Source organism: Polyodon spathula, chromosome 1, assembly GCF_017654505.1.
Source record: "Polyodon spathula isolate WHYD16114869_AA chromosome 1, ASM1765450v1, whole genome shotgun sequence".
Lineage (NCBI taxonomy): Eukaryota > Metazoa > Chordata > Actinopteri > Acipenseriformes > Polyodontidae > Polyodon > Polyodon spathula.
In genome coordinates this window covers 22011600-22027568 of record NC_054534.1, presented here as the reverse complement: position 1 = coordinate 22027568, position 15969 = coordinate 22011600, and the positions used below count along the sequence as shown (strand labels likewise).

The 15969-nt window shown below is 38.4% G+C and overlaps 1 protein-coding gene across 1 annotated transcript in view; it reads left to right on the top strand.

Moving 5' to 3' along the window:
- The window catches only part of LOC121315616 (fibrillin-2-like), a 97736-nt gene extending 84852 nt beyond the window's left edge, over window positions 1-12884 (top strand). The window contains exons 46-65 of the mRNA XM_041249866.1: window positions 12-128; window positions 245-373; window positions 775-894; window positions 1600-1725; window positions 1910-2062; window positions 2314-2379; window positions 2605-2730; window positions 3085-3204; window positions 3321-3443; window positions 3671-3802; window positions 4185-4310; window positions 4663-4869; window positions 5404-5529; window positions 5652-5774; window positions 6544-6660; window positions 7138-7266; window positions 7770-7889; window positions 9979-10210; window positions 10303-10474; window positions 10726-12884. Of these exons, the coding sequence (XP_041105800.1) occupies window positions 12-128; window positions 245-373; window positions 775-894; window positions 1600-1725; window positions 1910-2062; window positions 2314-2379; window positions 2605-2730; window positions 3085-3204; window positions 3321-3443; window positions 3671-3802; window positions 4185-4310; window positions 4663-4869; window positions 5404-5529; window positions 5652-5774; window positions 6544-6660; window positions 7138-7266; window positions 7770-7889; window positions 9979-10210; window positions 10303-10474; window positions 10726-11100 (2939 nt within the window). The 3' untranslated portion in view covers window positions 11101-12884. The remainder of the gene's footprint in view (window positions 1-11; window positions 129-244; window positions 374-774; window positions 895-1599; window positions 1726-1909; window positions 2063-2313; window positions 2380-2604; window positions 2731-3084; window positions 3205-3320; window positions 3444-3670; window positions 3803-4184; window positions 4311-4662; window positions 4870-5403; window positions 5530-5651; window positions 5775-6543; window positions 6661-7137; window positions 7267-7769; window positions 7890-9978; window positions 10211-10302; window positions 10475-10725) is intronic.
- The last annotated feature ends 3085 nt before the right edge of the window (window positions 12885-15969 follow it).

Below are 15969 nucleotides of genomic sequence, written 5' to 3'. Positions count from 1 at the left end.
TTCTTTTTAAGATATTGATGAATGCAAACATCAGCCTTGTGGAAACGGAACCTGTAAGAACACAGTGGGATCATATAACTGTCTTTGCCACCCAGGCTTTGAACTTACTCACAACAACGACTGCACTGGTGAGCCCTTGTTTGAAGTCGCTATTTTAATTTAACATTTGGTAATATTCATATTTATTAAAAAGTTTATTAAAAATAAATAAATTATGCATTTTTTTTTTTTTTTCTTGTCCTAGATATTGATGAGTGCAGGACCTTATATGGGCAGGTGTGTCGAAATGGCCAGTGCATCAACAGCATTGGCTCCTTCCAATGTCTGTGTGAAGAGGGCTATGAGCTCACACCTGATGGAAAGAACTGTGTTGGTGAGCAACTGTGTATTTTTATTTGTATACAGGAGCAGATAATGGGTGCTGCTTACTGTATAAGGATACATTTGTTAGCTAAAAACATAAGCTATGCAATGTCTATTTAATAACATTATACCATAAAATGCCTAAGAGAAACGTTCTTTCTGACCTTTTTGAACTGCCTTTTTTATGTTGCACATTAAGAGTCCTATTTTGAACTGGTAGGATAGTGGTTAGGGTTCGGGCAGTTTTACATTGCTCAGAGTTCTTTCACAACAACAGCACACATCTAACCCATACAATCTGTTGTTTTTGGGGGTTTTTTTTATCCTAAGATGAAATGGAAATGGCATTTTGAGCACCTCGTTGGTGTTGAGTGTAGCCAGGTATTAAAGTTTCTGCTGCTTTCTCAACAGATACCAATGAGTGTTTGACTTTCCCTGGAACATGCTCTCCTGGAACATGTCAGAACCTTGATGGAACCTTCCGGTGCATCTGTCCTCCAGGATATGATGTTCAGAATGAAAACTGCATTGGTAATGCTAAGTTAAATCTCATTTAAATGACAGCTGCAGTTGTTCCAGTATATTTTGCTGGGGTGTTGATAGATGAAGGACTCTTGGTTTTCCGCAAGGAGGATTAGAATCCATTACCTCAGATGAAGTATACTTTTCACCCCATATGTGTTTGTAGAAAGATAAATCAGTGAGTTTTGCGTGAAGAATGAACACATTTTCCAAAAAAGGACATGCATTGCTTTTGTTATTGTAATGGTCTCAGACAGCCGTGTTTCCATCTATATCTGCCCCTGCATGGCAGGAGGCCCTGACACTGATGGATGGACCAGTCCGTTCTCCAGTCTTTTGGTCCCCTCAGTCTGCACTCAGCGTGGGTCAGCTTTCAGACATACTTTGGAAAGATTCACTTTTTTTACTGTTATTCCTAACCCAGCTTCTTACGCTCCTGTTGCTAGTTGCTGATTCCTTTACTTTTGTGCTTTAAAAAACAAAATCATACAACCCCACCTTTCATAAACACAGTGACTCAAAATAATGTAGAAACACCTAATGAAACAAATGTCAAATTTGACATCATGCATGCACAAATTCTTAGTTGCATTTAGTATAAAATTATTTTAAAATCCCATAAAAAAGAAAAAAAAAAAACTTTCAAGTTCAAAATGGTTCAAGATCGCAAGTGTGAATATCTGGATAACTGATGTGTTCCTCATTGTCAACTAGACATTAATGAGTGCGATGAAGACCCCAATATCTGCCTTTTTGGTTCCTGCATTAACAATCCTGGGAGTTTCCAGTGCATTTGCCGACCAGGATTCGTCTTGTCTGATAACAGACGCAGGTGCTTTGGTGAGTTTATTAGTGACCATTAGTAGTTTACTGCACTTAATTTATCCTCTTGCACACCCCCTTAAAGTATTTTGCACAATGCTAAATGTTTTCTATAGGAACCAGAAGATGCAAGACATTTGATTTTTAATTCATAGTTGAATACAGTTGAGTTTGGGTTTACATAGTTTCTGTTTTTTAATAGATACACGAGAGAGTTTCTGCTTCACCAAGTTTGAGAATGGAAAGTGCTCTGTGCCAAAGGCTTTCAACACAACCAAAGCGAAGTGCTGCTGCAGTAAGATGGCTAAAGAAGGCTGGGGAGACCCCTGTGAACTTTGTCCTAAGGAAGGAGAAGGTACAGATCGTTGTTAGGAATGAATTTATATTACATACAGATAGGATTTATAGTACACAGGACAGAAATACCAACTGAGATGTAGCATTTGATTTCCTGTGTGGTCCTGCTTCTTTTGTATTATTTTTCAGCTTTGGCTGCCGATATATAAATATGTAAAAACTGCTTAAACAGTGAGTGCAGAATAAAATAAAATCTGCAAAAAAACATGTTGCTCAATAGCAAGTTGTCACTGTTCTGTTGTATTACAGTGGCATTCCAGGAGCTTTGTCCATTTGGTCATGGTACCATTCCAGGCATTGGTGACACACGTGAAGGTAAGACAGATTGCCCTACGATTTTGATGCAAGAAACTTTCACTTAACCAGCTGTAGTGCTCATGTTACTAACATAATGTTTTTTATGTACATAAAGAAAATTAAGAAATGCAAATGAAAGTAAATGTAAATGACTACTTTAAAGAAGTTGTAATAGTGTTCTCATGATAGGGATGGAGGACACATTGATACAGATACATTATTTTTAATTTCATTTTTTTTTAGATGTCAACGAGTGTGTGGAGAACCCAGGAATCTGTTCCAATGGCCACTGCATTAACACGGATGGGTCCTTCCGTTGTGAGTGCCCGATGGGATACAGCCTGGACTATACCGGAGTCCACTGCATTGGTAAGATGCTGACGTAGTGAAAATAGGAATAGGCCGATAAAAAAACAGTACTGGGAAACAACAGACTAAGACATTATGGTGCTAGTATATGTTTACATTCTGCCCAGAGATGGAGCCAGCAGGAATGAAACTACACCCTAAATAAAAAATTGTTCTGGATCTTTGTCTGACATGGGCTTCATGTTAATGGAAAGATACTGTACATAGCACACACTGCTGGGGGAGATTAACACGCCATAATTGTGAGTACTTCCATATTGCTCCCCGAACAGGTCCAAATTTACTGTCAGCAGGTGAGGAAATGTATATTTGAGACATGTTTAAATCTCAATATGTTTTCTATTGTTCTTGCAGACACTGATGAATGTTCAATTGGAAATCCTTGTGGCAATGGTACCTGCACCAATGTGATTGGTGGATTTGAGTGTGACTGTGATGAAGGGTTTGAGCCAGGCCCAATGATGACCTGTGAGGGTGAGTCGCAATCTCCTTTATTAAGTACATACTGTAATGTGTGAGAATGCCTTCCACATGACCAGATGTTAGTGAAGAAATGAACGCTCATATTTTTGTGTTTCTCTGTAATACAGATATCAACGAATGTACACAAAACGCTCTACTGTGTGCTTTCCGCTGTATCAACGCGTATGGAGGCTACGAGTGCACTTGCCCTGCCGGCTATGCCCTGAGGGAGGATAGGAAGATGTGTAAAGGTAAGAACAAAAGCTAAGAAAAATAGCAATGCATACAAAAAGGAGGATATCACAGGAGGATGAGCTACTGAAAATCTGAAACAAGAGAAAGTCTTGCAAAAACACACCTCTGACTAGTCTACCCAAATATACAACTGGGTGTATATATACATACACACACACACACACACATCACAGTTCCTTATTTACTAATTTGCAGTGTAAAAAATGGTTCTGATCTATTCCAGATCTGGATGAATGCTCGGAGGGACTCCATGACTGTGAATCCAGAGGCATGGTCTGCAAGAACCTGATAGGGACCTTCATGTGTATCTGCCCTCCCGGCATGACCCGCAGGCCTGATGGAGAAGGGTGCCAGGGTAAGACCATCTTCTGCCCAGCAGCAGCTACACAAGTGACATGTTAGTTAGGCACACTCTTGAATCTTTAAATGAACCAAGGAAGTTGCTTGTAACTAATTTGCTAAAATAAACAGACATTTTTTCTTTTTCAAAATAAAGACCTTGATAAATCTGTCTAAGCATTGAACTCTTGTTAAATATACTGTATGTATAGGATTTAACCACACTGTGGAATGTCATTTTCACCATTGACTTGCATTGAGACAAATGCAGTTGATTAGAAGGTTCATATCTTCTAGTGCTCACTGACTTTCTTTAAAAAAATAAATAAATATAAAAAAAAAGGTTTTCAATTCCAGTTTATTTTTAAGCTTTCTCCAATTCTTATAATCATTGATAGATGAAAATGAATGCCGCTCTAAACCTGGGATCTGTGAAAACGGGCGCTGTGTTAACACAGTTGGCAGCTACAGGTGCGACTGCAACGAGGGCTTCCAGTCTGGGCCGACAGGCACGGAATGCATTGGTAGGAACACTTCCATCTCATAATCTGTATTTAGAATCTCCAAACGTATCCATGGTTACTGCAACATATGTTTATGTTTAAATAAGGCTTCTCAGAAGTTCTCTAACATCAGGATCATGTTAACTTGTCTTGATTGGCTGCTATAAAACCACAGTTTCAAAGGTATCAGGAGTGGTAAACATCCCTAAAACCCTTGATAGTCAGTGCTGGGCTGTGTTGTACATCAGATTCTTTGAAGTCGTATAACCAAAAGCCAACTATTTTAATTAAGGCTTGGCCCAACAACTGCACCATGAGTTTTGAAGTACATTTGGAAGCGTGTATTAAGTGGCTGTTTCTGTCACTCGCACAGACCATCGGCAAGGCTTCTGTTTCATTGAAGTCCTGCAGACCATGTGCCAGATGTCCTCCAGTAGCCGTAACCTCTCCACCAAGTCCGAATGCTGCTGCGATGGAGGCCGAGGCTGGGGCAATCAGTGTGAGCTCTGCCCCTTGCCTGGGACCGGCCACTACAAGAAGCTCTGCCCCCATGGCCCTGGCTACACTACTGATGGCACTGGTGAGGGGAAGAGTGGGCATTAGAAACTGGTGTTGATTTCAAGGAGACGGGGGAATGTTGCACCCTCGCACCAACACACACACACACACAGCAGTTCTTACATTGCCAACCACTTTGCACTTCCACTACTGTGTCAACATCACAATTGTAAGAGCAGCTGCGCTCATGACCTTTTAGCTATAGCTGGAGCTGCACTACTGGAGCTGTACACAGCTTCTCTAGCCCAGGCTGTAGGACTGTTTGTTCTTTCATCCCCACACTCAGTCTCCCAGAGGGGGTTAAACCAAACTGTTACAAACACATGTTTACATTTACTCCCCTCTTTTTCACAGACTTAGCCTAAACATTGTTTATATCTCTAAATATTTATAGCATTTGTTTTAGCATCCCCAGGCATGTTTATATACAGCTCATAAGTGTAGTCCTCTTACTGTAATGTCATTTCATTATAAAGCAAAACAGACTAAGCATGGTCTTTTAACTACAACCCCCAACTACTGTGTTCTGGTCTAATCTGGTATCTTGATTCAACAGATATTGACGAATGCAAAGTCATGCCCAACCTGTGTAGGAATGGACAATGTATTAACACCATGGGCTCCTTCCGTTGTCTCTGCAAACTGGGCTATACCACTGACATTACAGGCACCACCTGTGTGGGTAAGTAGCTGTCTACTGAGCCAAGCACATTCTTATTAAGCAGTTCATGTTTTTGAGTCAGAAATCTCTTTGTGTTGTGCGTATTGTTCTGTTTCTCTTTATGTTCTGTTTGTGGTTTACAGACGTGGACGAGTGTGTCCAGTCTCCAAAGCCGTGCAACTTCATCTGTAAAAACACAGAGGGCAGTTACCTGTGCTCATGCCCACGGGGGTACATCCTTCAAGAGGATGGGAAGACTTGTAAAGGTATCTAGTTTGAAAACTTGCATTTTCTTTATAGGCTCCAAACTTTGGGAATCCCTTTGTCGTGTATTTCTTTACTATACTGAGACTAAGACCTTACTGGTTCTCCCTGGCCTAAACTTGATAGCACTATAGGATGTAAGACCCAGGTTATTGTCGTTATCTGTTTACTGTACATGCTATAGAAATCCAAAGAGTGTTTCATTTAAAGAGTTATTTACCTGAGGAGACTATTCTTAATGCAATAAATCAATCAAAATCAAGCTACGCTAAGTAAAAAGGTGAAACAATAAACTCAAAAAAGTCAAGACTCTAGATAAAACACACTACTTCACTTACAAATTTTAACCTGTAATAAAGCCAGAAAGGGTACTATAGGAGAGAAGACCTGGCCAAATTGTATTGACAGATCTATGAAACCGAGAGAGAGAAAAAGAATAGTAGTGGCATTCATGTATTGCATACCATTACAGTATACCCAAGGTCTTTAATCAAGAGAGAGGTTCTAGTTTTGCAGATGGAAGTATTGATAGACAACAGGGGCCCTAATTTCCAAAGCTACTGATATTGTGTTGTGTTTTTCAATGTTCTGTATGCCTGGAGATGTTCTAGATGATGCAAAACAGACTTTATAAACCTTTAAATAATTAAATCAAGCTTTATGTGGGACGTAAGTAGCTATCTGGCAGAGGATAGAAAATATTTCACAAAGCCAGATATTATATATTAGCTGTTACAATAGAGGCTTAACTTGTGTTGTGCTGCTTTGTAGATCTTGACGAGTGTCAAACCAAACAACACAACTGCCAGTTCTTGTGTGTCAACACCATCGGAGGATTTACATGCAAGTGTCCACCAGGATTTACACAGCATCACACTGCCTGTATTGGTGAGTTTCTTTTTGTTACTCTTACCTAGAGAAGTGCTCATGTGTACATTCCAAAATGTGTTAACCTTTTAACACAAGTATTGTAGAGTAGTGCACAGAGTCAGCCAGAGCTAACCTAAGGGTTACATGTGCAGCACTCACCCATTGAGAGAGAGAGAGAGAGAGAGAGAGAGAGAGAGAGAGAGAGAGAGAGAGAGAGAGAGAGAGAGAGAGAGAGAGAGAGAGAGAGAGAGAGAGAAGAGAGAGAGAGAGAGAGAGAGAGAGAGAGAGAGAGAGAGAGAGAGAGAGAGGATGGATTGATTGATTGATTGCAGTTTTATTTATTTTGCGAAGTGTGTCAGGATGAGGATTTACTCAGGCTGAGGTACCACTGCGGAAAGGTTAATTATTTTTAAGAATATTTGTCTGTTTTTATAGTTGTTTGTCGTGTATACAGTATGATGTTTTTTAAAGAAACTGTTTTTATCTTCCTACCAGACAACAATGAATGTGCCTCCCAGCCTTCTCTCTGCGGCTCTAAAGGAATATGTCAGAACTCTCCAGGCAGTTTCAGTTGTGAATGCCAAAGAGGATACAGTCTTGACTCCACCGGCCTAAACTGTGGTGGTACGATAAGCTCGGCACGTGAATTTTGAAACAGAGAACCCAAATGTTACTTTTATTTAAAGATAATTATTCATGTGCATGTCGTTGATGATGGGGAAGCTTGTTGTCCTCAAAATGAATGCTAAAAAACTTCACTTGGAGAGACTATCCTAAAAGCTTTAATGAAAAAGAAAAAAATTGTCATGAGTGTATGTGGTGAAAAAAAAGCTGCTTATAAAAGTCCTAATAATGTCATTGCTTTGCCTATTCAGGACAGAATTTTAAAAAAATGCAATGTGGACATTTCAGTATGTGTTTGTTGTAAATGTGTATCACTAAAAACACTGTGGCAAAATATGAAATGATAAATTACCCTAGTATGATGCAAAATATAGCCCAAAGTCTTAAACAGCACCTAGAAAAGGCACTACCACATACAGGGCATAGTGCTATCTTGAGTCTGCTGGTTCCAATCAACTGGCAGTTATATCAATACTATATCTCTTCTCATACCTCTGCTGCAGATGTGGATGAGTGTGAAAGCAGCCACAGGTGCCAACACGGATGCCAGAACATGGCAGGAGGGTACCGGTGTGGCTGTCCTCAGGGGTACACGCAGCACTACCAGTGGAACCAGTGTGTCGGTGAGTCTCCGCCACAGTCAAAACAGTAGCATTTGTAAGATGCATGCATCTGTGTACTAAAACATTGGGAACGTATCAGGTTTCAGTGGCAACAACACAGAGTAGTCTTTGTGCATTTCATACAACGACAAATAAACTGTAGTCTATTAATCAGTACTTAGTCTTGTTATCAATTTAACCAGCTTTTTAAATTGAATTTCATTGCATAGTTGCTTGTTTTACAATAATTCATTTGATTATCCTCCTGAAATGAAATCCATATGATTAACATTTAGATGAAGCTAATCTGTCTGCATAATTCCACTGGCCAGACAGGAAAATTATTAATGTTATACTGCCGAGATTGGCAACTGAGGTGGCTGTGTTTTTCTTTAACATAATTGCTTGACCGATTTAGAGAGACAAGTTTATAAGCAAATGTCAATACCAATTAACTCTGAGTAGTAAAAATATCTGTAACTACTATTTTACCAAAAGGAGTTTATTGAGTTTTTGTTTGAAAGGACATTATAAAAAAAAAAAAAACATGCCCAGCAGAATTTGTACTCCAATTAAAAATACATTACTTATTATTGGTATTTGTATTGGTTACATTATAACGCTCCAGCTGCTTATTATGTTTCATAGTCTTTATGGAAGGTCAAAATGCTTTAAATAAATTTCCTAATTATCGTCTCTACAATAGTAAGAATTATAGATTCTTGACTGGTCTGGAATCTGAAGGGTGAGGCCAGGCCCAAAGTCTCACTGCCAGTCCAAAGGAGATTCTTGTTTCGTGCCTCAGAAGCAACTAATGAGCGAAGGAAGTGACTTGGTCCAAACTGATTACATTTCAGACTGGGGAAATGTTTTGAGAAAGTTATAAATTTTTTTTCTTCAATTCAATAAGGAGCATGCCATAGATAGCGTGTTATTCTTATAAAAAATTGTTTGGGGGCTAGCCCAGTTACTATCACTATTGTGAAGTTGTTAAATAGCACACACTGCATATGTATGTTATTTTTCTCCCCTAGAAGTGGCAGGGTAGTATATTAGGTTTCACTAATTGCACAAGGGATGCAGTGCAAAAAAACCATTTCTTATTGTGAAAGGGGTGTGGGAAAAGACAAGGCAGACACAAAGTTCAATGGTGAAACGCCGGCACAGATGCCCAGATTTATTAGCCTGCGCTCAGTTGGCAGGTGCTTCTGTGATAGTTCGGGGCACTCTACCAGCAATGGTATTGTGTCCTGTCTTCAAATAACACAGATGCAGGTGTGACAACCAAAACGAATAAGGAGAAGGCAAAAGGAAAAAGGAAAACAACAGACTTTAAGGAAAAACTACAAAATAAAGTGTGCAGGTTTTTAACTGCGGCTTGTTGCTCCCTCTAGTGGTGGAAGCCCCGAGAATCAGGCACTGCTCTATAACCTCTCTTGTGTACTGTGGGACAGCTCAGTACTGCTACGCTAACTATCTCAGATAGTGGCAAAGTAAATAACTAGTGTGTGGTTTGCTTGCACCACCAGTCTGTGGATCTCACGCTGGAGCTGCCACACTGTCTCGCTGCTCCAGAGTTTTTAGTTTCACTTTTTGGGTCAGGATTCCACCCTGAAGTACGCTGCACTGTACTTCTTGCATAAGCCAGAGAGAATACAAAACAGTGCCTTTTTATTTAGTCATACACCCTGTATAGTCCCACCCCCCAGCCAATGACAGAATATCAGCCAAATTCCTCACAAATTCCTGTCAACCAGACGTTGCCTGACAGTGTGGGAACATATGGGGCGTCTGAACCCCCTAAAAACTCAGGCATACGCCCAATGGCCAGTCCAGATCCCTCCCCTCTCACACTTATATAATCTTGTCTGGTTTAGATGCAGAAATTACAGATCTGTGCTCCTCAGCAACACAGCACCATTTCTCTAAACCCTCGCCCAGTTTATTATGAAACCATCAATGTGGCCCATTTTCTTTGGCTATGATAGGATGTAGTAAAATATGCTCACAGTGATCTGTGCTGTACACCCCTGAAGAAGTTTATCTGTAAAGAAAAAGGTTATTCTGTTTCAGATGTTTTCTAAATTGTAAAACCATATTTGTTCTACAGATGAGAATGAATGTTCCAACCCTAATAGCTGTGGCTCTGCCTCTTGCTACAACACCCTTGGCAGCTTCAAGTGTGCCTGTCCGTCTGGTTACTCATTCGATGAATTTGGCAGCAGCTGTCAAGATGTGAACGAGTGTATGTCCTTCAAGACCCCTTGCAACTATGGCTGTTCAAACACAGAGGGAGGTTACCTCTGTGGTTGTCCACCTGGTTATTACAGAGTGGGACAAGGGTAAGTAGACATTTTATTTTATATGACATAGATGTAAAATAGAACAAGAATATCACCTGCTAGTTTCCTAACATTTGTTTTTTGCTTTGCAGTCACTGTGTATCCGGCTTGGGATTCAACAAAGGCCAGTACCTGCCTCCAGGGGCCGAAGCGGAGGATGACAATGCCCTGTCTCCAGAGGCCTGTTACGAGTGCAAAATCAATGGCTACTCCAAAAAAGATGGCAGGAAGAGGAGAAGTACCAACGAAACTGAACCTTCAGAGGTATGAGACTAATACGTGTACTTTCACTGAAGTGAACAGGAATTTTATATCCTTTACTTAACCATATCCATTCTTCATAGGCTTTTTTGTAGGGTTTTTTCTTTGTTTGTTTTTAATAGTGGGTTGAAGACTCGGATTGCACTGTCAGCAATAGCAGAGAATCCATTTACATATTGTTTATAGAAACATAATGAGGAATTCAAAAAGTGAGCAATCATGTTAACCTTGACCTATAACCTTTTTTGTTCTAGGAGGAACCTATCAGCTTGGCCAGTTTGGACATAGACGCTCCTCTGAAGCTGAGTCTTAAAATCTCAGAGCTGAACATCCACGAGCACATCTTGGAGCTGATCCCTGCAATCGAGCCACTCACCAACCGTGTGCGTTACGCCATCTCCTCCGGCAACGATGTCGGGCTGTTCCGCATCCACCAGCGCGAGGGCCTCAGCTACCTGCACACCACCAAGAAGAAGTCCTTGCCAGGGAACTACACACTGGAGATCACCAGTATCCCGCTGTACAAACAAAAAGAACTGCAGAAACTGGAAGACAGCAAAGACAGAGACTACCTCATGGGGGAGCTGGGGGAAAGCCTCAGAATGAGACTACAGATTGAGCTTCAGTAAAAATGATTGTTACAAACCTGGGCGGAGACTCCAGTCAATTATACAATCTCAGTCATTCCCTTATTTATCGTCATGAGCATATCAGGGGGAAAAAGCTTTAAAAAGTCGATGACTTTAAAAAAAGACCTCTTACATCCTGTCCAGGACTGCATAACAACTTATACAAGGAAGAGTTTGTCACTTTGCAATGGAGATATTTGTTTGTTTTTAGTAACCAAGGTAACTGAATCATTTATGTGACTGGATAAAGAGTGAGAAAAATATTGAGATTCAAGTTTAGGTAACAATAAAGTACTAAATTTAAAGTACTAAATTTAAAGTACTAAATAAGAATAAGAACAAGCTTGAGCCATTTTTCAATGTACTTTAGCAGTCTATACCATTTAAGGTGCTTTGCTATATGATTGTTTTTTGTTTATTTGAGATTTATAGATGTGTATTTATTTTAATACAATAATATATAGAGGCAAATAAATTCTAATGAATGGAAGTTCAACTGAATTTCTTTCACAGCTTCCAGGTTGCAAACAACAATCCTTCATCAGCACAACAACAAGTTGGCTCAAAAGGACTTTATTTATTGTTAAACTTCAAGTTTGCAATTTATTACACAGTATGTTTTCAAAGGTGTTTTAGATTAAATACAACCTACATTCAAACTGTTTTAGAATTCACACTTTTTAACAAGATATGGTAAAATATGTATTCGTAAAGTAACAATAAGTTTTCATTCCAGCGTAGTTAGGGGAACAAAATAAGTCGCTGCCTAAGGCATTTAGTGATGTACACAATACATCCTAATTCATTTCAACATGGTGACTATAGGTTCTTTCAGAATCTTTAATTCCTATATATATACCTGAGAATATCTGTACCTCGCTTTCCATGAGGACACTGTTTTGTGAATATTTTTAAAAGGGCTCATAAAACATTCATGATGTACAAAATTATGCCAAATACCTCTGCTGTGGTTAACATGTTTTAAACATATCAATGCAGGATTACGCCACACTGTAGTTACATACTGGATGAATTGGCTTTTTTGAGCTCAAATACATTTCTTTTATAGCAAAATACCTTGACTGGTTGTACTGCCACAAATTACCAAGGTTTACCAGTACTGTACTTTCAAGCAATAACCACAATGCTTCATACTCAACAAGGTGCTATACATTTCTATTAACTGTAGGCAGCTCTCAGATCATAGTGTAAAACTGTAATTATCTCACTAAAACACCATCAGAAGGTGCTTGTTTTTAAAAACAAATACTGTTACTTTGACATGTTTAAGAGTTTTTTTTTTTTTTACAATATGCAAAGTAAAAATGCATTGGCTAGGACTTTTTCATATGAATTCCAACCCTGATACATAAATATTACTGTAGTTATCTGCAATTCTTGTCATTGTATTATGGTTTATGGAAGGTATGTGTGTACAATGAATGCCTCTTAGTTACTAGAATATATTACAGAACAAAAAGTAGTTTATGTTGTATAGTTTCTACCCTTACTAAGGGTATTTCACTGGTGCTTTTCAAGAAATGGTACTGTAATGACCCCATGCTGAAATATTCTCATTACACAGAGTTTATACTGCAAATCTTGTTGGAGGCACTCTGAAACACAAAACCAAGACTATTCCATTGCATTGTTATATTTTTAAAGGGAGGGAAATGATTTGTATACAATTCTAACAATTGGCTTGCAAGAACAATTTATTGGGATTTTGTAGATTGTGTGTATCAGTGTCAACACTTTCTTACAATAAAGCTTATTTTGGGTTATAATGGTGTATGTGTTTATCCTAAATGATGTTGTAAGTCACAGCTCTATTGGGCACCCCATATCAAACTACACTTACAAATGTCTTGGAAGTGCAGTCTCGTAAAAAAAAGACTTAATTCTTCACATACAGGTCCTTAAACGACCACCCAACAGGGAAATGAAAACACATTTTGTGTGGCAATTCTTGTCAAAGTCAATTGTCACATATGTTTTGTCTGACTATTGAGGTGGATGGTATTTTTATGTAACTGGCTGAGCACAACGTATCACATCACTCTAAATGAGAAGTATTATATTGGCAGCTGGGTTCACACAATCTGTAGTATATCTGGTTATTGTATTACAATGTATACTTTGTAGATCAGCCCATGATGCAGCACTGATCATTAAAATTGATTCATAGTGGCATATATTATTCAAGATGATATGGCTGATATTAATTTCCAAATAACATTTTTACTCACGTTTAATATGATTTTAACATTATATGTGTTTTCTTTGTTTGGGATTTTTAATTTTTTCTACCAGACTGAATGTCTTAAACATATATGAAATTGTGCTGTACAGTATCTGACAGAACGACAGTTTCACAGAACAGAAAAGCTGGAGGTATATTGTTAAAACACTTGATTGTGTCAAGTCAGTTTGGCAATTCAATTAAACTGCCCGTGACCCAAAGCCTATCATTATACACTTGAGATCCATTTCATTAACCTTTGCTTTCACACCTTGATTGATAGATATCTTGATGACACTTGATGAAACTCTTAAGTGCGTATTCACCCAAATAAGTATTAGCTTTTAGACAGCTTTCAATGCCTTTTCTTTTGCAGTATATGAAATCATGGAAATTAAATCAAATATTTGTCATGGCAAATAGCGAGAAAAACCTTGTCCCCATTGGGTGTGCTGTTTTGTTTTTTTTTTGGCTTTTGCCATCTATATGGTGGTATGAAATTACCTCGAATTACAGTAATTTAGAAACGATTTCAATTGCTGTGCTGTGCATGCTGTATTTCACAAGGGTTGTATTCTTTACAATCCTGTGAACAGCACATTAGCAATGCTGGTTATTATACTGCACATCCACGTCATCAGACAAGCCAAGAGACCTTTGAATGATAGTACACGGTTGTTTTGTTTTTTTTGATAAATTAACAGGTATTTTTCTTCTTTAAAAAAATAGCAATTTATTAAACTGTATAAAACTGTTTGAAATTATACCCCTATACCTATTGCTTAGTGCCTTAGGAATCTGTCAATCTTTATTATACAATACCTTTACTGAATCAGATAGACTGTAATGAGAGATAAATCAGGTCTTTATAAAGGTATCCACTGTGCTTCTGTCTTGTCTTTGGAGGGAAGTCATACAGTAACCAAAAACACTTAGTTTAGGCATTTCCTTTTATAGCCAGTGCTGCCATCTACTACCTTTTTACTAGCTTGGAAGAATTTGATTACCAAAGCTAGAGCCAGATGCCTTTAAATCTGTCTCATAAAAATAATAAAACACTGTTAAAGTCTTTAAAGTATTTATTTGCTCTTCACATACTGAATAATTGTCATATTAATGTATTTATTTACTTTAAAATGTAGCAGATTACAATACATTATGTTATTACTCTAGCCAAGCTGTTAAATAATGTCTAATGTACTGGGTTGAGTCTGCCAGCACTGCATTTTATCTATACTGGAAACCAATGCAGATTTTCAAATACAGTACAGTCAACATGCATTAGAAGTAACTCTTATAAACCCATGTATGCATACATATATGTACTGTACCTGTATATAATAACCACCTGTCACTAAATACTATTTTAGGTGGTTCCTTGAACAGCCAGCATGCAGGTGAATGTCCCAGTTTTCAAGCCAAATTAAACAAATATAGGACCCTGTAAAATAAAAACAAAGATTGTATAAATCTTATTTTAGTTGTAGACTTTAAAGGTTGCCACAAAGTTACATTTCCTTAAAGCCAAATTATAACTTTGTGATATCTCAAATTCATTTATAGACCTCTTTAAATATTAAATAAATCATTTCCAGATAACAAAAAGAGATATGGAGATATCTTGAAATGCTTTCCGCATGTCTTAAAATAGATGGGTACATAAGAGAGCTCTAATTCATTTAAAGCTATGTGTAAATCAATTGCATGCTAAGATACCTAAATGATAATTTGGCTTGCCTAAAGAAGACATAACCCCGCCCTCCCTGGGAAAAGAAACATAGACCCTGATTTAAATACAGAAAATCCCCATATGTTATATGACAAAGAAAGGGGAAACTGGGATTAATTTTGAATGATTTGTTATGCAACAGTTGAAGAGAGGAACTCTGTAGCCTTAGAAGATAAAGCCTGCCAGACAGTCAGGTTGAATCCCTACCATCAACTGAACATTGCTGTGGAAGGATGTCAGCTTTTAGACAAGCCCCCCATTTTTAGTTGGTTAATACACCTTGTTTTCATCCAATAGCTTTAAGAAAGGAGTTTGCTAGACTAAACAGTCTGCCACGGGGATATCATTAAACAAATGCTTCCGTTGCATGTACTCCTCATTGTGTAATGAGGAATGGTAGAGATTTAAACTCAGGATTCAGAGGAGACATTAATATGAATTAGCAAACCTAGAGGACATGATAATCTCAAGAGGATGGTGTGAGGTAAGGCCTGTACCTCAGGCCAAAGTAGTTCAAATACACTAAGGGCTCTCATTTGGCTTTCAATTCCCTATGGATTCAAAACTATGGTTCCAACACTGTCTAATACAGACAAACACACATTTTTCTCCATATAAAGTAATGACATTTAGGTTGGAATATGATGTATGTTCATATGAAATCAGGGTTAACGTTTCTAATACCATCCTTAAGGTTAGTTTGATCCTCATTGCAGAAACAAAAGAAAAGCAAAATTAACCTTAGAAACAATGCTTTACCCAAGCAAGGCAGACTTTCCTGGAAAGCAAGCATATGGTCTGCCTGAACAGGTGGCACTGCTTGCTTTTCCATTAAGAGTTGACGTGGGAACATGCATTTGTTAGGGTGCTTAGTACACAGGCTTTTCTGTGTCTAAGA